Source organism: Echeneis naucrates, chromosome 8 (genome assembly GCF_900963305.1).
Source record: "Echeneis naucrates chromosome 8, fEcheNa1.1, whole genome shotgun sequence".
NCBI classification, from domain to species: domain Eukaryota; kingdom Metazoa; phylum Chordata; class Actinopteri; order Carangiformes; family Echeneidae; genus Echeneis; species Echeneis naucrates.
The window spans coordinates 10,632,375-10,658,715 of record NC_042518.1 but is presented as its reverse complement, the minus strand read 5'-3'; the positions used below and the strand labels follow the sequence as shown (position 1 = coordinate 10,658,715).

General features: G+C 40.3%; 1 protein-coding gene across 2 annotated transcripts; it reads right to left on the bottom strand.

Moving 5' to 3' along the window:
• Window positions 1-1,664: 1,664 nt before the first annotated feature.
• spag9a (sperm associated antigen 9a) lies at window positions 1,665-25,838 on the bottom strand. 2 transcript variants are annotated; one of them, XM_029508166.1, is made up of 31 exons: window positions 25,338-25,838; window positions 22,426-22,546; window positions 19,711-19,781; window positions 19,521-19,609; window positions 19,168-19,318; window positions 16,644-16,733; window positions 15,311-15,446; window positions 15,007-15,100; window positions 14,799-14,920; window positions 13,788-13,799; window positions 12,952-13,009; window positions 12,658-12,810; window positions 12,502-12,553; window positions 12,248-12,378; window positions 12,082-12,138; window positions 10,909-11,073; window positions 10,617-10,746; window positions 10,245-10,331; window positions 10,035-10,142; window positions 9,686-9,878; window positions 9,322-9,537; window positions 8,942-9,152; window positions 8,319-8,435; window positions 8,031-8,111; window positions 7,882-7,949; window positions 7,523-7,674; window positions 7,170-7,341; window positions 6,826-6,939; window positions 5,458-5,634; window positions 4,832-4,969; window positions 1,665-4,668 (listed from the first exon to the last, which is right to left on the bottom strand). In XM_029508166.1, exons 1-31 carry the CDS (start codon window positions 25,635-25,637, stop codon window positions 4,550-4,552), a joined length of 3,885 nt encoding a protein of 1,294 aa, XP_029364026.1. In that variant the 5' UTR covers window positions 25,638-25,838; the 3' UTR covers window positions 1,665-4,549. The 2 variants fall into 2 exon arrangements, with proteins under 2 accessions (XP_029364026.1, XP_029364028.1); XM_029508168.1 differs by lacking the exons at window positions 13,788-13,799; window positions 16,644-16,733.
• Between the last annotated feature and the right edge of the window lie 503 nt (window positions 25,839-26,341).

Below are 26,341 nucleotides of genomic sequence, written 5' to 3'. Positions count from 1 at the left end.
TACATTTCACACCATTGTCATCTGGGGAACTTTCTTTGCTCTTTCTGCTCAACCCACCCACCCCCTTTGTTTTTCCAGACTTGGATTGCTCACCTTCCTCTCTTTGCTTTCCTCTGGCCCACTGTACCACTAACAAAGAATGACTAATTCTGAAAACGCGCTGCTCCGCCGTGTGTTGACATACCACAAGCATCTGTGAAATTCCTGCAATTATCACATCTATACATTGCATCTGAGGAAATGTTTCGACAGTTATAAATGCAGCGACGTAGCCTCTCTTTTGCTTTTCCTTCCACTCCAAGGGGCTTTTGTTGAAGGTTTTGTGGGGCTTAATCTCCCAGTGTAATCACACAATTGATTTTTCAGCCTGCGTCACAAGTCTAAGATGTATACAGGTGCTGCCTTTCACATCACACTGCATTTGAAGAAAAAATAAAAATAAAAAGGGGGAGGGGGGAGCAGTCTCCAACTTTTAGGCCAGGAATGGGTTTTCTGAGATCAGAGAGCAAAGAACATCAAAATGCCTGAACTTTGACATTCACAAACCAAAGAGGGACACAGACACAGATCCAGCGAAGGACAGATGAATCTTGCATCCACATATCGAGGCGTCCGATTTGAGCTTTGTTGTATTGTCTTATAACAAAAAATGAGCCTCCTGAACTCACCAAAACAACCACACTGGAGTTTGACGCACTCAGACCTGCAGGTGTGTAATAGTTTGTAATGCCCCTCATCATTTATTGCCTCAGAATCTGTAACTTGCTCAAAGCACTTTTTGCCACCGAACTCCCATCTGTAGAATAAAGCTCTGACACAACGGAAGTCGGGATCACTTTGCCCTTTTGCAGCATTCCAGCCTTAATGCAGCACATCAGGGCTGGCATGTAGTCTCAGAATCCCCCATCTGGCCTACAACACACTCTCTGACGTCAGCAGCCTCTTTGTATGTGTGTGCTGGCTTCGCTGTCTGCCCCCGCACAGCTTAGGAGTAGGTGGAGGAGGGAGGGGTGGTGGATGAGCTGGGATGGAGGGAGAGACAGAGGAGGTGGGCTTTACACTGTGATGTAATTTCATGGAAATTGTTATGTGTGGTGATGCTGCATCTTACAGAGGCTTTAAAAAGCACAGCCTCCTACTGGTCGACCAACAGACCACATGAGCTTGTTGCCTCACAGCTTCTGCAGTTCCTGACTGGAAAAGCATGAACTTTATATGTTGCCACTTTACATTCAGCATCTGTTTTGTGATCTTGAGCATCAAAAAGTATTTGTTCTTCAAAGAAAGTGCAGGTATCCACACTATTACATGCCATATGCCAGACTGTGGACTTAAAATATATTCATGTTTACATTATAGCAATTCTTTGTTTTGATTTTTTTTTTTTTTTTTTTGGAAACTTAAAATACATGAACACAAGAGAGTGGAAAAAAAGAAGAGATAAATAAGCCATTGCTCATCTGTGAAATTTTATTTAACGTGACATGTACTGTTGCGCAGTTGTATCATGAAAAAGGCTTTATGTCTTAAAAAAAAAAAAACGCAGATGCAAATCATATTTGACTAAGTTGCTGTGGAACTGCGAGGATGTGCCAGGCTATTAAAAAAAAAAAAAAAGGGAAAGAAAAAGACATGCAGCACCACCTGGTGGTAGTACGGATCAGTGTAGTTCGTTGTTCAGTCCTTATTCAACTTGATGATCATCGAATCTAAATGTCTTGTGATTTTCCTTTCAAATAGTGTATCTAGTGACATGCACAGTGGTGTGTAGAGTTTGACTTCTCTTCCACCTGAACACCACAACACTGTCAGCTCATTATGGGCTGACCCTGTGCCGTTAAGGTTTGAACACGCACATATGAGGTTTGTTCTACGCTCATATAAAATCATCTTACTGCTATATTATTGCTTAGATTCTCACTGGATGTTTACAAAACTTTTTTGTTTGTTTGTTTGTTTTTTTTTAAATCAAAAGCACTGTTTATTTTGGACAAAATTTTATCTAATTGGATTGAGGTGAACCCAACAATTGGCAATCGGCTTGAGTATACAAATGTTGCTGAATTTCGATTGGTGCACAGAGGTATATGACATTATCTTTTAGTACAAGAACCACACCCATTGCAAGCAAATACACCAAGTAAAAATAACCAGAGTCGTTGCTGTTATGGCAGAAAATAAATGTCATGTTTCAAAGATTTTCCACCAGCTTTAAAATGCTTTGCCACACTGGGCTTGGGATTAAATGTGAACAAATGCATTTAATCACAATGAGACACATGAGTACAGGAACTTCTCCATGAAACTGATTTAATAGATTGTTAAAAATAAGGCTATGATGCTGTTTTAGCAAACACTGACCAGAAAGACCACCATCATGGCAGTACAATGGATAAATGTGACCAGTCTCTGAGTGTTACAGATGGACATACAGTGAGCACACATACACTGCACTTTTGCAGAAATCAACCACACACTGACACACCGCGTCCTGCGTTCAAACCCCTATGTACACACACACACACACACACACACACACACACACATTATAGACATCCATCCCACCCAAAACGGTGGCAATAAACAGAGATATTAGCTGATAACATAGCAGTGTTCTCTTAAAAAACATGCATAGCTTAGTAGATGAATGTGTTGTTTGAAAACCACCAAGTTATTGTTTGCACACTTTGATCGTAGGCTGGGTGAAATATCTCCACCATGATGACACTGATCTATTTCATTTAACAATTACTAACAATCATGTAAACTCATTGGACTATTTCGTTCATAATAGTATCCTATTATATTTTGTTCATGTAAAAAGTTACATTCTGAACCTACATAGGCTCGATAACAGGAAATAAATACTGGAATGGCAAAAACACAATATAAAGTTATAATTTTGAAATGGACTTAAGACCAATTTTGGCCAAACTTCTGAGATACAAAATCACAAATTAAAACACCTATTGGTATCCTTCATTATGTTAGAGTCAAGAAAATCCTTACTAAATAAAAGGGTGTCAAAGATGAACACAAAACACACACAATGCCCAGAGCAAGAGAAAACACTGACACTATTTGCCTTGCAGGTCTCCAAATGTCTTCGTAACAACATAAGAAATGATGAGGAAGTCAGGCGAGACTCTCTTTAGTGCTGTGTGCATGTTCATTAGAAGGTGCCACACAAAATGTTATCTTCTTTCCGATTCCCTTATTCAAGTTTATTCCCAATTAGATATACGTATATAACTTATTAGACCCATAAGAGAAAAGATGAAAAACAAAAGGGGATAGTCAGTTTCACGGTGCTTCTTCTTCTGTCCTTTGGTTACTAGGGTGCTGACTCGCCACAAATATGTGTATATTTTGTTCCCTTTACACAATTAGCACACACAGGAGTGTAGTGTACGTTACTGAGGGTGTTCTTCCAAACCTCAAGCGACTAACATCTAACATTTTAAAGTGCTGATGAGCTGAAGCAGACAGGAAGCACCAAGCTGGTGGCACAGGCAGATTCTCCTCAAACGACAGATGAGGATTTAGTTTAAAACGGCTGGGCAGGCGCAGGCACATCCACACACACACACACACGCACAGTTGGACAGTTTACAGGATTTTCCTCTTTCCCCAGACTTATTCTAACCTATTGAACAGTAAGCTGGGTCACCTACTCACAGGTAAAACTAAAGTGCCCAAACTGCTCAGACGTAATCCTGCTGCAAATAGGGATCACATGTTGATATTAATACAAACTCTCGGATGATGTTTTATCGTACAGCCTTGCTCAATAAGAGTAAATGTTTTTTTGGACCACTTGTATGTGCAAGCTGCTTTTCTAATAATCCAACAGCAGAGAAGAGATATCAGCCTCAGAAAACACATTCAAACAATTGAACCTCTTGATATTCTGTTTGCATTTTGACACCCAGCCCTACTGATAAGATAATAAAAAAATGCTAAACACAGGAGGGAAATCAGCGAATGCATTCACACATCAGATGCTCACACATGTATAGACATGATTTACAAATGTAAAAGTCTTAATGTGTATAATGTAAAATACTATTTAGGTCAAATCAAAACTTCCTGCTCTGGCTTTTAAACATTGCAGAAATCCTTCAAGTGCTTTTCCCTTTTGTCTTTTCACATCAAAACCATTCGTAACACTTGGGGGACAAACAATGTATGTACATTACCTGAAACCTCAGATTTTATGCACAGCTAACTTGGCCTTTTTCCTGTGTGCACCTTTTCCCACATGCAACCCAGCAAAGGGGAACACTTAAACCGTGGACGTATTCTTTAAATTAACATGAACCTCACCTTAAGTATTTTAAATTCATAAAGAATAAACTGTACAAAAACATGGAGTAAAAATAATCAGGGTTTTGTTTTGTTTGTTTGTTTTTTTTACAAAGTATCCAACTACTCAGGTATTAAGAACAATCAGTAATATCAAATTAAAAACTGAGAAGAGGGCATGCGGGGTTTGGAGGGTGGCCCTGGCATTGACATATCAGTCTGCTGAGTTTTTTGTTTTGTTTTTTCAATCATGAGAAGTTGTGACCTGCCAGACGATGAGGTGGCTCTGCTCAGCCTTAGTGGGTGCTGACTGCGGGCTGGCTGTCCGCTCTGATAAACCGTCCAACTCACCGCCTTCGTCACCTGAGGAGGAAGATGACGAGTCAAACAAACAGCCTACCAGCTGGGTCACCGGAGGTGGTGGATGTTTTTCAAGGAGTTTCAACAGTAGCACAGAGCAGAATCAGCTGCATTATTTTCCAAATGCAACCTAAAAAAATGTACGTACAGGACACAGTGCACTCACCCATTCTGAAGTCAATGTAGCCTTCACCTCCACTCATGACCAGGTATTTTTTGGGCTCAGAGGTTGTTGTGTCAGAGGATTCAGATACAGGGTCATCTGAGCCTGAATCAGCGCTACCTGGAGGCGGCATTGCCTGTCCTATGAAAAAGAAAAATAAAGAAGCTATGAGTTAATTTTTATTTACATTTTTTAAAGTTAAAAGTTAAAAAAGTTGACTATCACAAAGTAGAGAAAAGAACTACCAGTTCCCCATCCAAACTCTTACACAATTATTTAGAGATAGTAAAAAAAAATAATATAACAATATAAAACTATATATACAAAAAGAGAAAAAAAAAATTTAAATGTCAGACCAGTGAAGCTGCAGTCAAGCTGATTTTCTTGAAAAATTATTGAACCCTTTAATCAATTATCAAAATAATTGCAGTTTACTTTTTCTTCTTCAATCATTTCATTCTACCTACAAGTAACAAATACAAAACAGCCCGTCTGTTTATATCATATCAGATGGAAAATATGACTCACACACACAGCTGCTCATTTTCGATGATTAATTGTTATTCATTTTGCAGCATTTGTTTTTGCCATGTCACGTCACAGTTTTTTGCTCTGCACAGGTCACTTACCTGGCACTGTGACAAAGAACTTGACAGCATCTCGATGTCCATGGAAACACAGCTGGGCGTGAGCCATGGAACAATATGGCACAAAGCTGCCTGGCATGGTGCAGTCTGAACTGTCATCACCGTACACCCGCACAGCGCTGCCGGGACGATTTGGCACTGGTCCCGTTGTCTTGTTGGCTGCAGAATAAAAGAGAAAGATATTAATAAAAGATACTGCTGTCAAAAGGAAAATGTTACATTTCATCAACAATTAACATAACATATGAATTCATGTAAAGGCACAAGCTAGAAATTTCTGAATGTATGAATGTGGAAAACGAGGACAAAAAACAGAAAGTGAGATCTTTGGTTAGATTCTCAGGTTGAGAGCAGTGAATGCATCAAGAAGTCAGTGTTTATTGCTCACTAAGGCACAAATATACACACACCCACACAGATGTACATTTATACAACAGCGTGGAGCTGATTCCCCACCCAGAAATTAGGCACAGCAGTGTAATAAGCAGACACTCAGAAAAAGTGGTCTATAGTTCATGTCAGTCTGAGAGCAGAGGAGCCTGTTTGCCATCATTGTTTGTGAAAGCAGAGACAAAGTAAGACACCCATGCAGAAAGAGAGACCTTCAGTAAAACCTGGAGGAGAGAATCGACAGGTTGGGGAGAATCAGGACCTAAGCTCGCTCCTATTTCCGCTGAGAGCAGAGCCGTGCAGCAAAAACCTGTCAAACGGATTTTGCGTCAGCTACACAGCGCCTATGAGATCCGTATCCATGGCAACCCAGTCGTCTTTTATTCAACAAGTAGTACCTGGGGTTGCAGCCTGAAGAAAAACATGATGATGAGGACATGTAGTGGGAACAGACAGAGAGAATGGGTGGGAGCAAAGATCTAGAAGGAGGTTAAAAAAGCCAGAGAGAAAAGAGCTGAGGCTGTATAGTATGATGTTAAATCCTCCCTGAGGCACCTCAGTGTCCACGCTGAAGATCTGAGCCCTCCTAAAGTCTGAAGTAGAGCTGGAATATGAATAAACAAGTGGAAGGTGGCAGCGCGGGGTATGAGTGTGAGCCCCCTGTCCCCACTAGCTATAATGCTTTTGTTCAAATCATACGTCTTTTTATTTGGAATTCGTTTTTTACATATTTTGATCTTAATATTTTCCTAGCAACAAATATAAAGCGTACAAAAGACATATGTGGGCCATATCCTCAGCTGATTTACGCTTTGTGCAAATCATCGTTCAAATATGAGACCCTACACCCGACTGAGCTTTCCTAATGAAACACACAGATATACGCCACGGCCCAAGACAATAGAACTGGACATTTTGAAAAGCTGATGGTGCTGTTGATGTGGTGCAGGAGTGGGATACCTTCAGAGAGCGGGATTGAGATGATGACACCATTTCCTGTCCCCACCCATAGACGACTGCAGGACACCACGAGAGCAGTGATTCTCACAAAGGAGAAGCCCAGTTTACCTGTACCTGCACAAGACACAGAGCATGCAATTGTTTGCCATGAATGAAAAGGTATAAATTCTATCAACACCACACAGATGGCAATCTCACATTTTACTCTATAACACTGTAATTACTGTTAGTACGCCACTGAATTCACGCATAAAATGCTATTACATAATATGAAGCAGCAACAGAAGGAAAATATCAGGTGTGAGGTCAGAGAAGAGACTAGTTGCATGTAACAGTATAAATACCGAGCATCTTGCTGACGTAGGGCTCGATGTCCACATCCTGGAGGTGCTGGTAAGTGTGGGCGTGAAACAAGCGCAGGGTTGAATCCAGTCGGATGGACACCCAGATCCCGTCTCCAACCCAGGCCAGCTGTCGCACCTGGCTCTCTTTGCGAGGATGAGCATCAAATGATTTCTGCTTGGCATGGCAAGTAAGATGATGTGATGTTAGAATAATGGGCAAATGTTAAATTTAATAGTTGTAAATGTCATTATAAGAGATATCTTTTTATCTGCAATAAATTTTAAGAAAACTATGTTTACAGGAGAAAAAAAGTGACATTTCTAAGAATTATAGGCTGTTTTGACAGATGTACCTCTATCCTCATTGCCTTGGGCTGGATGACATAGATCTTGTTCCTGTAGCCAAACCACACCTTGTTATGGACGACAGTCAGACAGCGCATGGAGTGGTGGGGCCGGCCCAGATCCAACAAGTGGTAATTGGTTAGGTCCCACTGACCATCAGCTGGAGTGAAATAAAGAAACTTCAAATTGAGGTCTTAGTGGGATGAAATGTGGAGCTGAGGTTTTGGGAAAAATTGTTGCAACCACATAAATCTGAAGATGAATTAATGAAATTGTCTATTAACATCAACATAAATTAAAAGTACAGATTAAAATACAAAAGTTCAGATTTTGTCTTAATACTGGGAGTGCTACACCACAGACTTACCATTGCTTCTACGGAAAATTGCTAAAGTCCCATCAGCCAACGCCACCAAGACTCTCCCTTTGACATGTCTGTAAGACACGAAGGCATTTGGTCATTCTTTTCTGTGTCCAACCTGTGTCCAATAACTATACATCCGACTTCATACGCACACTATGCTGAGGATGGCATCTTTCAGCTTGATGGCGTGGAGACACTTCCTCCATCGTGCCACAGATGAGTGGACATACAGGCTTGAAAGTGAAAGGACAGACAGGTAAGGAATAGCTAAGCAGAAGGTTTATGATGAGGTGATTTCAAATGAAGAGATCAAAATACAACTGGTAAAGGATGAATAGAAAGATATGCATTGCAGTGCTGTCATCGATATTAACTGTGAGGGCCAGCCCTTATCTTTGCTGTTCTAATAGCTTCCTCTAGTGGCCAATGTCACTCCTCACCAGCCGTTTTGAGCTCCCAGCCACATGGTTGGGAGGGCGCTGCTCATCCTCAGAACATCAGTCTCTGATGGGTCTGAATTTTCTGACGCTGAGGTCACTCCATCTTGCCCGGAGCCCCTGGATCACAGAAAATAGAAGCTTCAGCAGGCAACAGCTATGTGGTTTACAATCCTGCATTTTTATTTTTTGAGGCCTCTGCCAAAGTGACATTGTAATATAGTAAATATTTGACACAGAGGTGTGGTCAGAATAGAGACACTGCTGACAGGAAAAAGCCAGGTGACCGTGAACGTGACCTAAAGATGATTGTTGTTGTTTGTGGTTTCTTTTAATGTGTAATAATCCCACATTGGTCAATAATTTGTCTGTTTGTTGTGTAAATGTTGGTCCTCAAATTTTAATCAGGCATTTATGACATATATATATAAAAATAAATATAATCAAATATCTTAGGCCCTCTATAATACAATGTCCAAGTGAATACACATTTTATCATTATCAGGGTATAGAAAAGTAATTTTATCTAATTAAGGTTGAAGGTTTTTTGGCCAGTTTAGGATCATACTCACCTGAGCCATAGACTTTCTGGAAGAATCTTTTAACCAAAACAGCTCTTTCCTCACCTGTGCATGCTAGTGGGAGAAGAGTCAGTGGGTCCCACCCCCAGAGGGTCAGTAAACACATGTTCCGTGTAGATTCCTGGCTGATTTTGATCGGCTTCCTGGTCTTCCTCTCCTTCTTCTCCTACACCTGCAGTAGCCTCCGTTGCTTCAGTTGCCTCTTCTGCCGTAGGTATGCCATCTTCTGCTGGACTGGTCTCTCTGGATAGCTCAACTATGGGCAATGTGCAAGAAAAGGGGAGAAACAATGATTGGTAAAGGTTTTGTGAGAAAGTTAAATAGACAAGGTTAGTTGTCCTGGATCCTTGATGTTGGAGGAGTGACCCTGGCTTCTTTAAGCTTTGTAAATGTAGATAGCATTAATTTTTTCAGTGGAAAACTACCTGAGCCAGAGATGGCAGTGTGTTCGGCCGGTTGGTCCGTGACACCTGAGCTCGCCGTCTGGGGGATGGCGGTGGTCCCCTCAGCTGACATAGCACCATCACTGCCTGTTGACCCCACACTGGCCACACTACCAGCCAGTGACACCCCATCACCTTGGCTAGCATCAAGGTCCTGAGGTACATCCTCACCTGCTGGATAATCCGTCTCTAACACCCCTGTTTAAAAAGAAAAAAGACAAAAGGACACACAGACCAATGAAACAATGTTCGAGCTGATCTAATCAAACAGGAACAAAGCAGTTATAGATGATGAAATGAAGAGAAAGAAATCCATTATCACAACATCAGCAAACAAAAAACATACCTGGTACACTGGCAATGCAGACGACAAGGGTGTTACAGGCGTAGAAGCTGTCAAGTAGGTCAGAAGGCTGACTGGCATCCAGCACCATAACTTTAGTGGAGGAGTGGGTGCTGGTGCACACCCACACCCTGCTGGAGGTCTCATCCTGAAGTATCAGCTCCTTGTCCTTCTCTTGCTCCACCTTATCCTGATCCTTGATGACAATAAAAAAAAAAAAAAAAAAAAAAATCAGCCAACGTCCTAAAGAATAGATTTGAATGACTGATTGTACCCAATTGTAGCTCTGTATAATAATAATTATAGCAAAAAAAGACCAGGAATAGAAAAGCCTTAAAATGCTTACTCTCACCTTACTCTCGTGCTCCAGCTGGGCCAGGCTACTCTGAGAACCTTTAATCTGTTTATTAAGCTCTGATATTCTCCCTCCAGACAGGTTGACCCCTGCAGCACACAACAGCTGGGAGACAGACAAGAAATGTACAATCGTCACAATTCAAGGAAATGCACACAAAGCTACATAGTATGTTCTGTCTAAGTAGGGTTTTATTTAATAATGTACCTTCATAGAAGCATCTTTCTGATCCAGAGGTTTCAAGTAAACCGGTACAGGTAGATCCATTTTGTGCTCAACCTGTCCATTTGCCACCTGTTGACGTAAAAGCAGCACATGTAAAAGCAAAATACTTTTGAAATAGAGTTTCACATATATTTAGACAAAAAGGTGACATAATCAACACAGCTCTCTCAGAAAACCTTTGGAGTAAAATTGATTTGAATGCCTAATATTGAGTCCCAGAATATGGAAGATTTTAAGCCGCAACTACCTCAAAAAGGGTCAAACCTGTCTGGTGGACAGGTAAACAAATCAGAAGAGTGCAGCAAATTTAACTGAGCCAAATGAATAGCCCAGATCAATATGATAGATGCTCACCTTGCATTTGCTGGGCAGGCTCCAGCCGTGAGCAGTGACTCGTCCATCCTCCTTCTGCATGTGGGCCTTGACCTGTCTGTACTGGGCTCTCTTCTGCTCTTTACGTGATGGTGAACTGCACAGGTCCTTTCTAGAGAAGCAGAAGCAGACACAATATTATCAGCTTCACCGTTATTTGAAAATAACATGGTTGGAATCTGTCGGACACAAGCTTCACATTTTGTTGTTTTTGCTAAACACACTCAACGGAATAAAAAAGGACCAAACTCAGTTACTTGACTCCATTACTCACTCTTCATTCAAGAAGTCAAAGGTCTTAGACTTCTCTGTAGGGAACTGGGAGAAGGTGCTGCTCCTCTTTACCATGCTGCCCGGGGTGTTGTACTTCACATTGGATTGGGACTCCGCCTTCTTCATAGTCGGTCCACTGGATGAGGAGCTAAACAGTCTGCTGAAGCTGCAGGTAGTGAAGTTACAGAAAGCCAAAAGGGAAACAGAGCCGACAGAAGTGCAGGGAAAAAGCAAGGGAGTGGATGTCACCAACCAACCAGACAACCAAGAAACTATTACCAACACTGACTGTACGCTTAAGAAAAGCATGCTGGGAGCTGTGGTATAACTGTATCCTACTTCAGATCAACTCCTATTTCTGCCTTTACCACAAAGTGTCAGAGCTATATGAGGAGATATTTTCACCATGAGCAGTGAAAGTTACACTTAATTTCAGTGTCACTGGTAACTGTAAAAAAAAAAAAAAAAAAAAAAAAAAAAAAAAAAGAAAATACCCATTACCCAAATCAAATTTAATATGTGGATATAAAAATTAAAGTAAATTGCAGCTGCTGAAGTAAACATCAAAATTCCATAGTTATGATTATACGTTATCGTGTCACAACCTGGACTTTTTGCAACTGAAATCAAATACCACATGAGGTTCTTAGCTTACCACTGTAGGGCATCCACTAAAATCTGTTCAAAAATTTTTTATGTAAAAAAGCCAACTGAGCTGTCATTACAACTGGACATAACCTGAACATGTCTTAAGGCTGCTGCCCCTCTTTAGCATTCTTTGAGCTAAGAGAGGGGGAAAACATCAAAGATACACACAACAGGCAGGAGACAGGAGAGCCCATGGGCCACAGGGAGAGTCATGTCTGAGCAGATAGTGATAACAACAACTGATGCACTGCACGGGGAAAAGATTATGGAGAGAGAGACATCAAATTGGATTCATTTGTAATGGAGGAGCAGTTCTGTGTCAGTGGAGGGCAGGGAGAGGGTTTATTAAACCATGTTTACCTAATGCTGCCAATTCAATAGAACATCATGGAAGAGATGAGGGGAAAAAAACATTTGAATAATTTGGGGGAAATGTCACAGAAATTAACTTTGAAAACTGTAAAAACTAGAGCCCTTATAGATCTAGAACATTTACTGGAGAAAGACTTCATTTGAGTGGACTCACAATTGCCAGATGCTGGATTTCTTTTTTTCTGTGAGTGCTGGGGTTTCCCTTGAGGCCCTAAAGAAGTTTTAAAATACAAAAAGGTAGAACTTTAGAATGGTAACCTCAATGTAAACAAAAACTTGTGTGTACATGTGCATGTGTAACTGTGCAGCTCTTTCTGTACCTGATCATCTCTGTCCATCGCACAGCTTCCTGTAGCTCCATCAGTCTTTCTTTGTACTGGTTTCGCTCCATCAGCACCCTGGCCATTTCCACTCTAGTGAACCGCTTCCTCTGGGCTGTAGGCACATCACTCTGTGGCCGCAAACAAATAAAGCCACATGTGACCTCACAGAGGCACTTTCAGTGTTTTTGGAGCTCAGCTTAAGTGCAGAGACAGAACAAACTCTGAAAAAATATTTGCTCCAGAAGACTCACATCTTCTTCATCTTTAGTTTTCTGTTTAACTTCCTCCATTTCCACTCGCACCCTGAAAAAAATTTGTCATTTTATGTACACAAAATGACCTCTGCTGCCATTTCACTGGTCACAAGCACTGTGGTTATAAATTGTTAAGTTTCAGCTGTTGCTTACTTCTTGAGGTCCTCCTCCAGCTCCCTGTACTTGTCCTCAAGCTTAGTCTTGGCCTGCAGCACAGCCTCCAGCTCTCCCTGCAACATCTCCTTCTCACAGGTCAACTCATCCACCTTCAGTATCAAGTCTTTGTTCACCACATTCAGGGCATTTCTAGAGTGACAGCGATGCATAATTAATATAATTATTCAATACTTTTATTCAAGTACATTTTTCCACAGGCATATTGTAACTGGACAATCAAATGGCAATTAAAAAAATATTTAACAAAAAATCATGAAGCTTTGCACTTACTTTGTCTCGAGCAGTTGTGAATTCTCCTGAATGAGATTTTCAACTTCCCGGCCCATACCTGAGCACAAGTGATGAGGATATTAGAATTCTACTGCATCAAAAAAACAAGCTGGAACACTGAAGATATACAATAGGCACTACATATTAAAAAGAACCACAATATTTGAACTAAGGTCAGATTCAACAAGGCACTACTTAAGATGTGAAATATCTCCTAAGGAGATATTTTACACTAATTTTGCAGCATACCAAACTACCAAAACACACAAATACCTACAGCACACGTCACATCACTGACAGGAGAAGGATGGATAGAGCAGGTGAGGTCTTACCAATCAAACTAAGGTCTGAGAAAACCATGCAATCCAAGTCAGGCGAAAAGAATAAGGAAGAGAGAGAAAGAGAGAGAAATGCAGATATAGTTTGAGCCAGTGGAATGAACAATATGATGGAGGAGCCAGAGCTGAATGTGTAGCTGTTGACTCCACAAGCAAAACAGGAAGAGATGCTGTGGAATCTCTAAGGCTAGTTGCATACAACAATCACAGCAGTAGAGAGGAGGAAAAGAGGAAAATACAACGGAAAAAAAAAATATTTCAAGCTGGAAAAAGAAAGGAAGCATTAAACCCCATCATCCATGCACAAAACTTTATCAAAAGTAGTTAATTCAGATAAAATGCCAAAACTGTGTATTAATGAAAGTCTGTTATCAAACATAATAGAGAAGCTTTGAGCTGCAACACTGGTGGATATGGCAGAAAATGACTAATGAGTATGGATCAAAGGGATATTAAAGAAGAATGTTAAGCTAAGGAAAAGCTTGAGGTCATACACACCAGAGTACTCCACTGGGATTATGGACAAAAGCCAGAGGGTGAGACACAGGGAGAGAGAGAGGTGATGTTAGCATGGGTAGATGGTTAACACTGTGTAAAAAAAATGGCAAGTGGTGTAGCACTGGAGCAAACAGTAGGAGTTGGAGTAACAATGAGTTTTAAACTAGTACTATCAGTAGGACATCTGCTTTTATCCAAACCTGGTGGCAGCCAAAAATAATCTGATGTAAATGAATAACACAACACAACCTGAAGGACAGTCACATTTGTTCCGCAGTCTAGCATTATTATACAATGGCCACTTACAAAATCTGAAAATGATAGGCTTCATATTAGGCTTACCTGTGATTTTATCATCAGCACTAAATCTAAAACAAAAGAGTCACGAGTGTTGCATCTCATTTCATGATTATTTATATTGTCAAAATAGTTTACAAAAAAGAAAAAGAAAATTTCATAAAATTAACTCTGTGATACTACTACATTTTGTCTGCAGTGGAAAGAAATACTCTGAACTGTGTCCCATCTTATTATTGACTTGTACTACTTTTCTATATTTGCCATATATGGGTTTTTTTCTGGGCATTCATTGTTAGATGGCTTAACAATAACAATACAACTGAGGGATGCTTCGTTGTGTGATATTAACACTGTGCTCATGAAGAGTGATACGTGCTTCCAAAATCCAGTATGATTTTAGCAGAAACCTAAAACTTGAATTATAAATAACTTAACATAATAACTTACCAAATTATAAATAACTTAAATAACTTAAATGTCAATTGAAATGGTATAACTATACTGTAAATACGTAAGTACCCAGGAGAGACACGCGTCATTACAATTGCTTTTCGCTTGCACAAACATTGAGCTTGTTTATGAATGAATCGAGACATTTCAGTTTCAGTATGGAAAATTTCAACAACCCGGATTTAATTTATCCCCAAGGATCAGACAGGATTTCTGCCACATTTTCACACTTGTTCCAGTGAAGATAGGGCTCTTACTCACCCAGCAGGTCAGCCCCTTCATCCACGTCTCCTATGAGGCCAGTGCCAGCAGACGACAACTCCTCAAACAGAGAGTCTGTATTGCGGTCAAATGCCATGTTCTCAATACCCTTGGTTGGGGTACTGCAGGAGTATTAAACAAGGGGAGATTATGATTCTTGAACCTGTGAAAACTTGTTACAACAAACAGCAACTTATTTTTGCACTACCTGCAAAGTTTGTATCCAGCCAGATCCATGTCCAGCTCAGGGGTGGACTCAATAATGTCCTGTACATCTGAGCTGTCCTCATTTTCAGGCAAACCTTCATATGTCACAAAACATGCCAGGTTATCAAAGAGAAGGAGGCAGATGTGAGTACAAATCTGTAGAAAGTCCCTTTACTTGTGGTATTTTTAGATTTAAGTTAAAAAGGTTTTGTCTACAAATCTACAGCACAAACATTAGTGTCAAGGTAGGTGCATAGCAAAAAAAAGGAAATACATAAAAACCACCACTTGGTGTGTGATCCTACCCACTGATATGGATCTGGTCCCTGGGGCAGCCTGCACCTCAGTGCTCTTGCTGTTCCCATCTTCCCTCTCCATGTCAGAGGTGGTGGTTGACATGGGTGTGACCGACTTGGAGCCAGCGAAGTCAGACAACTCATCCTGGAAACACAGGGGGCTAATTAATGGCAATAATTACAGGCAGCTTCTCAAAGTGAAGAGCCATAATAACACTTTTTAGGTGTCAGTATCACAGCAAAGAGATAAAAACATACATATTCACAACACAAATGTAAAAACAGAGGTTGAAATGGGCATTGTTGGAAAAGCACAAACAAGAGATTTACGACATACACTACACAAACAATATGACAGAAGATACAAGAGTCCAATTTTCCTTACGTCTTACACTGTGAAGAGCAAAAGCAAACAATTTCCTCGAAAATTATAACTTTTAAATGGTCTTTTAGCTCTAAATACAAATAAATTTTGAAAATGTAAAAATATACATTTTTCAATATTTATTTTGTGAAATTGGAACTCAGAAAAACACCATGTAACCTGAAGGAACACTGTGAATGAACACAAAAAAGAACAAATCTAAAAAGCACTACAGAAGCTGTATGATGGGGAAACATGAGCAACACGAACACAGACTGAAAGCTGACACAAAGCTACACATATTGCAGGGGGTGGGGGGTTCACACACCATCAACTAAACATATATCATGGCCACAATGAGAGCTGCCATTGCACCTGTTGAACACAACACAACTGTGACGGGATCCAAAAAACCAAAAACAGTTTAGAAGAGATCAAAATTATGAATCAAAATTATGAATCTAATGAACTAATGTTTAACGTCTAATCTAATGTCATACAGCTTACACAGAGCATTAAAAGACACCAAAACTAGAATGTTATGTTATTGTATAATGAGTGCCCGGTAAAGAACTAAATGAATGAAGCAGAAATACAAAGAAGTACATGAAATATAAATTCAACTGAAAAGCAAAAGGGGCCAGATGCAACCACACTTATAAAACAAGATTGATAATTAACAAGTTTTATCTGTTACACAGCTGATTCGTGTGTGCACTTATTTTGGAAGAGCCCACTGGAGACTACAAATAGCGTATGGTTGCATGTGGCACAATCTATCAAGGGTGGTCTGTGAAGTGAAGGTCTATAAATGCACAAAGCGAGTGGCAACACTTTTGAAAAGATGAAGGAGCAGCATGGAGGAGACTGCTGAAGCCCAAACACGCACACACACACACACACACACACACACACACGGGGCAATGCAGACGTGCTGCAGGTGCTGACACTTCCGCTAGCTGCCACACATCCAACTACCTTGCAGTCGTCAGCCAGTGAATTCCCCCAAGTAGAGTCCTGCGCATTCTTACCCTCCCTTTCCTTTGGGGGGTCGGCAAAGTCCAACTGCTTGGGGGGGGTTAGGAGAGTAAGAATGAAGCTCATATGTGCAGAAGCAGATCAGGAGAAATGCATAAACCTCAAAATGTGCGTGTTTGTGAAGTGAATGGAAACATACTTTTGTGTTTGGAAAAATACATTTGTTGTGTTGTGTCAGCTTCTTAACTCCAATCGATAACTTGATAATTTAGTAATTGTTTAACCAAGTGAATTCTTCATTTTTCGTACATATCTAACTAATGCTGCAACCTATACAGCTGGAAGGAATAGTTAATTATCTTGTCAGTCAACAAAAACATATTCTACAAAATCTTCCAAACTAAGCAGTTCCAGCTTCTCAACTGTGAAGATTTCCTGCCTTTGCTTTGTCTTAAATGATTTTAAAGTAAATGTATTTAAATTTTGGACATTTAATTTTGTAATTGAAGAAATTGTGTTGGAAATTTCAGAGTTACTTTTTCAATGGTAATCACTACTTTTCAATCAGCATAGTGCTGTGGAAAGGAGAAATCGAATTTTCATTTGGAAATTTGTGCTCAAATGTTTGCGATTAAATATATAAATTAATAAATTACTCTGTAATGATATTAGGTAATATTTCAGCATTGTTTTGATGATTGGTCTTATATTAAAGCAATACAATGATTTTGGTGTAAGGGATGGTGGACAAAATAAACAAACTTCTTTCTGTGTGAAATACATTGATGTCTTTCTTTAAATTGAAACAGAAACACAAAGAGGGAATCCAGTGTGAAAAGACTTTACCTATGCTAATTAGCTCAGGCTGAACCGTCATTTTAGCTTTAGTCCAGCGTTAGAATGCATTTTTATAGAGAGAGGAACATAAGATTGCCCCATCATTTAGACTGACACAAAAAAATATTTCTGAGCCATTGGGCATGTCAGTGTTGGTTTAAAATAGACAAAAAAATATGAACGCACCTTTAAGTGGCTCTGTTTTTTTAAGATCCATTCAAAGGGGACTAATCGCAATGATTTATGTACATTTTTATATAAAGATATACATATAAAAAAAAATACAAAAATATTACTATGACTAACAAGCCAATGGGATGGTTTTGCTTATGAATCATTGTGGATGAAGATTAAATCATGGCTGGCATGCGAGCATGTGGGTGCCATTAACCTGTTTTTCCCTTTCACTTGCAAGTGCAACATCACCCACTCCCATAAATAAATATGAGCTCTCTCCTCAACTCTCAGAGCCCGTCTGCATATCAAAGCTACTCGTGTTCAAAAGGCCACCGCCTAACAATAACCATCCTGTGGCACAGATTACATAAGAGCCAATCAAATTCCAGCAAGCCTGTTTCTCCTTCAGCGGCTGGCTGTGAGCCATACAGAGGCAGCGCTCCCATCATGCACCATGTCGCAGAACTGATGTCCCAGTTTATACCAAAAAAATTAAAAACATTGTAACGCTCCAGGTCCTAACTGCCACAGATACAAACGTAGCCTACACTGCTAAAAGGTTTCATTGTTTTGCCCAGAAAACAGCTAAACCAAAGATCACAGAACGTAAACATTATCATGTGCTAGAAGACTGAACTGAACATGGGCTGAAGTTGGTGTAGCTACATATCCGTCGACAAAACTAAATATCAGAATTTGTGCCTGCATCAAAAAGAAAATAGTTGCAATTATATCATAAGATTGTATTGTATTTGATGACATATTCTAACTGCTGCACAGGGGGAAGTTTACATGTTCATCAGTGACTGAAGTGGAGGGTGAGGAGGACATCTGAAAACAGAGATCGCCTTGTTAGATGCCTAGTAAAAGACGCTTAAGCACGTCCGGACCTTATCAAAGACTCTCTATTTCTGAATGAACCCAAAGCCAAAACTGCAAAACTCCTCCCATGCCAGCAGGAAGGCTGGAAAGACTGAGGCAGGAAATGGGATTACAACAGTCATGTTTTATGTTTGTAAACTAAGGACACATTCTTCTAAACTTTTTCTGGATGTAGTTAGATAGTATATTCAGGTACGAAACAATTGGAAACGTGAAGTCCTTTCAACCCCCTTTTTGTTTGGCAAACCTATTAATAAATGGGTTTTATTACAAATGAGTTTTCTTCATCATCTACAATCATCAAAATTTAGATCTGACAATCAGGATTTGTTGTGTCACAAAACATGGCACACAAATGAAATTAAAGACATAAGCTTATCAGAAAATAATGAAGGACGACACAGTCACAAAAATCATGTTAGTATTTGAGTCAGAGATAACAAATGCTCATCTATGATATACAGACTAATATTAATTTCCAAACTCATTTAGGTCATCAGGTTGGTATCATGCAGTATGGTCCGGGCATAAGTTTATTCTTTTTAGAGAGGAAATATCACAATGGAATAAGTATTTTGCACCAGCTATGGTAAAAGTCCATATGGCGGTGCCAAGAAAACACATGTACCTTGAGGCTTGTGTTGGACCGTGGATGTGTTGGGTCTGTGAACCTCCAGCCCTCTGTTCCCAGTGTCTCTGCTTTGGTCTGGGGGTCTGGAATTAACAGAGATGGCCCACCAGATGATGGGAAAATCCCCAAAGACAGAGGTCGCTCTCTCCTGCAGCGGTGAAAAAAAAATTGGTTACATTTCAACATTGTTTTTGTTGAACCCTTATTAACCATCAGGTTTCTGTTGTTTTTGTGTTTCAATCTGTAGGCAAAGGTTCAATCAAGTTCACACTGGCAGCTCATTGGTTCAGCCCTTAAAGGGATTCTTCACTTAAGTTTCATTTGCACAAACTTATCCTGTGTGATCTTACCTGACTCTGCTGACAGTGCTCGACTCTGACGTCTCACTAATCTGCTGCATTTTGATTCTCTCTACATGCTCCATATAGTTATGGATCATCTGCAGAAGGCAAAGAAAAAGACCCGGAGGAAATTTGAATGGTATTCACGATTATAACTCCAAATATTTTTCTTTCTTCATCCCCTCTCTTGCCCACTTACCTCTGTGTGTCTCTGATGTAGTGAATTGTATTCCTTCTTGAGCTCCACCTCTCGTTCTTCCAACCTGCCAACTGAAACAGGTGACAACACTGCTCAGCTGAGAGGAGTCATTTTACAAATGCAGGACAAAAAATAAACTTGGGAGACGTGATTCAAGAAAACAGAATTGAAAAAAAAGGTGCATTTTTGTGAAAATTACGAAAGGGAAATGAAACATTTTAACTGTTGTATGATCATCACCAAGACTTGACTATTAGGGGTGTGCCAAAAAAAAAAAAAAGATTCATATAATAATCTCGATTCTCATTTACTACGATTCAGTATCGATTTAAAGCTCAGTTCAGCTCAGCTGAGCTCATTTAAGCTCAGTGAGTGACTCTCGTTTGACACTTAACACTCAGATGGCTGCTTCACTGGTGGGGGGTGTGCATTATTAGTGACCCCCTCTGAGAATTTTCCGAAAAGATATTCTGAAAAAAAAAAAAAAAAAAAAAAGACCAGGTTCCAGTCTATGTGGAGGGTTCCTGTCTCTTGTCTAGTCTGGTCTAGTGTCTGGTCTTGTGTGGTCTCCATTCCTTGCTGTAGCCCAGTCCATCACTCATTTCAGTTTCCAATTAATCTTGACATGTTCAGGTGCTCCCACTGGGAATCAAACCACGCCTTTCTTATTGCGTGGCGACAGCATTAACCACTACACTACCCTGTTGCTCAGGCCGCCACATGCATTTACACCAATCAATCAACCTAGACATATTCAGGTGACCCCACTATGGCGCGTGCATTATTAGTGAATCGAATCTTAGCCCCAACAATCAGAATCAAATCGAATCATATCGTGAGACAGTAAAAGATTCCCACTCCTACTATAGATCTTACTTTACTAAACCTTTAAACAACTTTTAGGATTTTATTCCTCACTTTTGTCTCTCATGTAGCAGAGTCATATACATAAAAGCATGTGAATAATTTTTCTCTACCCACCAGACACAGGAGCGTTAAAAATCGGGCCAATTTAGGAGGTGACAAAAACACCAAATCCCCTCTTAGGTTTAGCCTTAGCCACGCAGTGACAGGCCGCTGCACAAAGACGGTACCCTATCAATTATAGCAGCTAAAGCTTCTGGATGTTGTGTGATGATGTCTTGCCTCTGTGTATATTTTGACACTTGCGTGGGATTTCGTTCTGCTATCATGAGTCATCACATTCACACACATGTAATGAAGTCAAGGCCCAACAGGATATGCATGAGGGATAGCTGCAGTCTGAAGTAATCCTTCTAGTGTGTTTATATCAGTGATGTGCGAAAATAATATTTCACGTGGGGAAGCAGAATGTGAGGCTGAACATTAACATACAGTTTCTGTTTTGAATCTGTTTTGAAAAGGTCAATAAGATAACAATCTTTCTTTAATATTTGTTCTCTAAGTGGATGTTTAAGTACACCACAAAAAAAAAAAAAAAACACCTAAAGCAAAACGTAATTTTCATGATCTTCATGGAAGTGTCCTGAGGAGCCAAAAGGGTTGAGATGTGTGTCTAGGTATAGATCTTCAGCATCAGATCGTTGTATGCCTCACATCAATATAATCCATAAAAGCAACGTATCTGTAATTACTAAAAAAAAAAAAAAAAAAAAAGATTCAGCCTAGCTCTCAGTGTGTTTGTGCAGATGAGTGAGAATACAGGACCGGCCTGAATAAAAACACACAACTACAAAGCAAAATTCCCCAAATTGCTGGCCTCTTCAGTGCCATAAGCCAGTAGAGTGGTTAAAAAAAAAAATTTAAAAAAAAAATCTATGCAGCACTATCCCACTGGCCATTATCTGCTACTGGCTGTTGCCTTGTTCCCACTACAGTAGCTGTAGACTCTGTCCTAGAGGCCACTATGATGAATAAATGATTTACCATTTAGTGGGAAAGGCAGAGCAGTGATTGGACACACTGAATAGTTATATGAAGGGTGTACATTCTGGATTTTCTCACAGAGAGAAAATAGTTAACGATTGCCAACAACAGCAAGAATCATAGAAGACAACAATTAACAGTTTTCACGAGTGAGCAAAACACTGAGGTACTTAGGTTTGTCTTGTTACCACTTGAGCCAAAGTGGATGTAAGAGAAGATATTAGTTTTCTTCCACACTTGCTTTTTTGATTGAGCGATTCACTTCAGGCCTGCCAATAACCTTTTTCTAACACGACACAACATCTGAACCAATTGCTCTGCCTCAATTTCTTAATCCACCAATGCGATAGGCAGTAAAGCACTGCCGCATTAGGAGTATGGGAATAACAGAAATCCTATAATCCCATTACCGTTAACCCTGCAAATACAGAAAAGAAAGCATGTGGATGTGGAGGTTTTAGAGGGGTGTGTGTATGCAACGAACAATGACTACAACAACGAGGTAGTGTGGAAAAAAGCATAAAAATGGCAGAAGGGATAGCAGACTATCCTTAAAAAAAAAAAAAAGAAGTATGTCATTCATGGCGGTTTTTTGATAACACATTCTGTGGGGACTGTGGGACAAGTTGTAATAAATAATTTACTATCCTCATTGAGGTCTAAAAACGGCAGCCCAGTATACTTTCTGAGTGCAGCCAGATTCACAAGGAGCAGAATGTGAGACCCAGGTGTTTAAAGGGCTGTTTGAGGGTTAGGGTTAAAGTTAGAGTAACAAGCTCAGGAATGAGGTCAATTGTGCATCCTTACTCTGGTCTGCATAGTTCTTGATCTTGAGCTCCAGTTGCCGGGAGTGGGACTCCATTCGATCCACATGGTTCTGCAGGTCCTTCTTCTCCTGTTCATGAGTGTCCTCAAACTCGATGAACTTCTATTCAGAAAAACACACACACCAAAGAGCTTGGTCAGACTTCCTGGCACTTAATTTAAGCCCAATCATTTGTTGATATTAATCTGTTACTAATGCTGTTCTTTCAATTTTATGAACTCACATAAAAAAAGATAAAGAGCAACAGCAGCTAATCTTTCAATATTCCACATCTAAAAAATTAGTCCACAACTGATGCTAAAATGAATGAAACCCTTCATGCAATAACCAGAATTGGAATATTGCATTTTATATTCCACAGAGCAAAGCTAATTCTAACAAAAGCTGTTGGATGGTGAGGACAAACAAACCACTGCAACAACAGAGCTTTCAACAACATTTAGCATGAAAATGGATACATAAATATGCCTGGATCACGACGAGAGGGGCAGGAGCCTAATCGTAAAGGTCCATATAGGATATCCGATTCTCCTATAGTTGTGTAAGGGTGTGTGTTTGTCTGCGTGTGCGTCTCAGCGTCCATATCCTGTCCAGCTGTGCCATGGACCTTTTGTGGCTGCCCTGCTTCCTCTTGACCGATGAATCTCACTGTAATTGATGTTGTGAGCACAAGATCACATTAATTTTGTTCAGTTTCTACAGATTTGAAGGGTCCACTACTGAGCTTTCATTCAGGTTTACCAAACCAAGATGTCCATTAAACTACATAGAACAGAGCTGAAAACATCAATATTTTGGTCAATAAACAGATCTGCATTGATTCATATTCAGTTGTTATATATTTAACAAGATTTAGCCTCTTAAATTTGAATGTAGCTGGTTTCCTGGATGTATAATTGTTACTCGGGGAATGTTACCCTGAGAATTTGGAAATTTATCTGCAAAGAATATATAAAAGACAGGAACGTGATTAATTATATATGTGTGAACAGCTGGCTACATTCAACTGGTTTAATCAAAATCAATGACTTCCACAGAGTCATCAATAGCAAGTGATTAGTGCTGTTTCACTTTACATTTATATCTTTAAAAATGAGTGGAAACTGTTTTTAATGCCTGAGCCCACCTGGACCTGCTGACCTGAAGAAATAAATGATCTATTAATGCAGTAAAAGGTCTAAAAGGGTCAGTACATGTTAAAGCTTTAACTGATCATCTCATCTGGAAGCAGTCCCCCAAGTAGAAACATGACACCTTCTGCTCTTCTAAGTTGGGGGGCCAGTCTGAGATGCCAGAATTGAACACTGAAGTCCAAGACAATTGAAAAAGGAGACTAGAAATGCTAGCTAGGGAATGCTCTTTCTTCTACCTTCTGACAAAGGAGCACATGGCCTGGAAGTAATACTTTGCCTCCCCAAGAGGTTCCACCACTCACTCCTTCTCAGTCTCTTCCAGGACAGTCACACACATATCCAGACACTCTGGTTCTTTGTCAATGTGTGTATGGAGGAATATACTAGTCCAGAGCTTACCGGACCATTTCCCTGCTGTGCCAATGGTTTGAGTCAAAAAAGCAAACAGGGACAGACTGTGTGAGTCATATCACGTTGCTCCTCATAGAGACTCTGAGCCAGGAGGCGGAAGATTCACAAACTGACAGCCAAAAGCACACACACATCTGGGTTTTGTTGTTTCACCAACCGGGTTGTGAAGAATTTTGTACAAAAATAAATCATGCTATCAACTCAGCTACATTTCAGAGGGAAATGTCTGTAGTAAAAATTTCTTAACTTTATTATATTGTTAAAAAACAGACTACAAAATTCGGAGTGCTACTCCAGTAAGGTGCCACAAGTAAAAATGCCAACTTCCACACATTTCTTTTGTGCCATATAAAATATAAATATATGCCATATAAATATACTTAATAACTTATGACTTGATATATAGTCTGGAGTATAAAAACTAGATGAAATGTATATTATAACCCCATAGAATTGAACAAAATAAATTTTTTAGTTTACCAACTCCACCAGCCAAAACTTTTAGATGGTTTCATATAAATGACAAAATGTAAAACTACTTTCCACATAAAAATTACAAAAAATAATTACTAAATATGGATTTAGATGTTATATATATATACACACACACACACACACACACACACAATTCCTCCCAATAAGTAAATTACAACCTCAAAGATTCTCAGTAATATCTAACCAATGACAATATTAACAAAGATATTGGTCATGTTGTGCTTTTTTTTTTTTTTTTTTTGTGGAGAAAGCACTTTCCCTTGTGACACTTGGAATGGATTTTGCTGCCATTATTTTTTTTTTTATTCAATCTAAAATTTGAACGAATGGGTTTCACTTGGGAATGGCAGTGTGTGCATCTCATATGACCATGTTAATGTTTGGATTAGGCAAAGCTGTGATGGGATGTTGCCTTGCCTCCCTCCCAGCTCCATTTTCTGATTATTTTTCTTTTGTTTTTCTCCTTTCCTGTTAGTTACGGCTACAAATGCTGAGTCACTTCACCTGCTCTTACTCCAGTCAGGGTCTCAGGCGTGACTTCGCTATCTGACGCAATAGGCCAGCTGATAGGTTGGAGGTGTAGCTAACATGTGAAGACCTGTGTTTTGTTGACGGATGATTTATGTCCCGTCAGAGAATCAATCACAGCTCATACAAAGAGAGGGCCCTTTCCGTCTGACGTTAGCCACGACGCTGCCTTGTTTACATCCCCGATGAACTCCGTGGCCACGTGTGCAGCTTATCGCACCGCTCGGAGGATGCAGGGAGGAGAGCAAGCACCTGAAAGCATCCTTCACCTCCAAACAATAATAAAGGGAGTCTGTTTGTTGTGCCCCCGGCTGCATTGAGCTCACCTCCTCTGCGTGCTTCCTCAGCGCCTTCTCCCGCTCGTACTGTGTGATGAGCTGCTCGTTGTCCTCCTTCAGCAGCTCCAGCTCCACTTCGTGCTCCTGGTTCTCGGCGAACACCGAGTCCAGGTTCTCCAGGACGGCCACGACCAGCGGCATCAGCTCCTTCACCACGTCCTCGTCGTATTTACCGATGAGCCTCTCGAACTCGCGGTAGATGGAGCTGGCCAGGCCCGACACCCGCTCCGACATCATCGCTGATGTCCCCGGGTCGTCCTGGTACACAACTCCGTCCTCCAGCTCCATTTTAGCCTGCTATCCTCCTCCTCTTTCAGCAAACAAGGACCGGCGGTTCTCCGGCGTTATCCCCGCCACTATCGACACCGGCGTCCACTGAACGGAGGGCGGCGTTTCTTCACACAAGCCTACACATGGACGACATTAACACGGGTGCACGACTGCGATGTAAGATCGGCGACGTGGATTTCTTCCTCTTTTTTCCTCACTTGTTCCATGCTGCCTTCAATGCTCTCCAAAAAGCTCAGATTTTCCACTTTCTTTGAAGGAGCGACACCACACTGACGGTGCAGTTGGCAAAGAGGGCAAGACATATTTATATTCATGTTTTTTTCCCACAACAAGTTAATATATATGAGATGTAAGATGATAATCTAGTTGTTTTTAGTGATATATCAACACAATGAGGCAGACTATATTATGTAATACGAGCTGCCCTCCCGCCCCTTACGGACTTCCATGTTGTTTTAAAATTACAACATTTCCGACGGTCAATGAAGGCACCATCACCACAGCTGAGTTGTTGACTAGATCACGTGACGACGTCACACCAAGCTATCAGCGTATTGAGCCAATATAGTACACAACATTGGGTCATTGAAATATAAAATGTAAGTGTCGCACATATAACCTCAGGCATAAAGATAAAAGAAATGTCTACATGAGCGTGAGTTGGCTCATGTAGACATTTCTTTTATCTTTACCTGAGACCA

Excerpts from the sequence above, each read along its gene's own strand:
- spag9a (XM_029508166.1), bottom strand. The coding sequence starts at position 25,637 with ATGGAGCTGGAGGACGGAGTTGTGTACCAGGACGACCCGGGGACATCA. Across the intron at positions 12,139-12,247 it reads CGATGGACAGAGATGATCAG|GGCCTCAAGGGAAACCCCAG; the intron begins GTACAGAAAGAG and ends AAACTTCTTTAG. Across the intron at positions 5,635-6,825 it reads CTCAATCCCGCTCTCTGAAG|CCAACAAGACAACGGGACCA; the intron begins GTATCCCACTCC and ends TTTATTCTGCAG.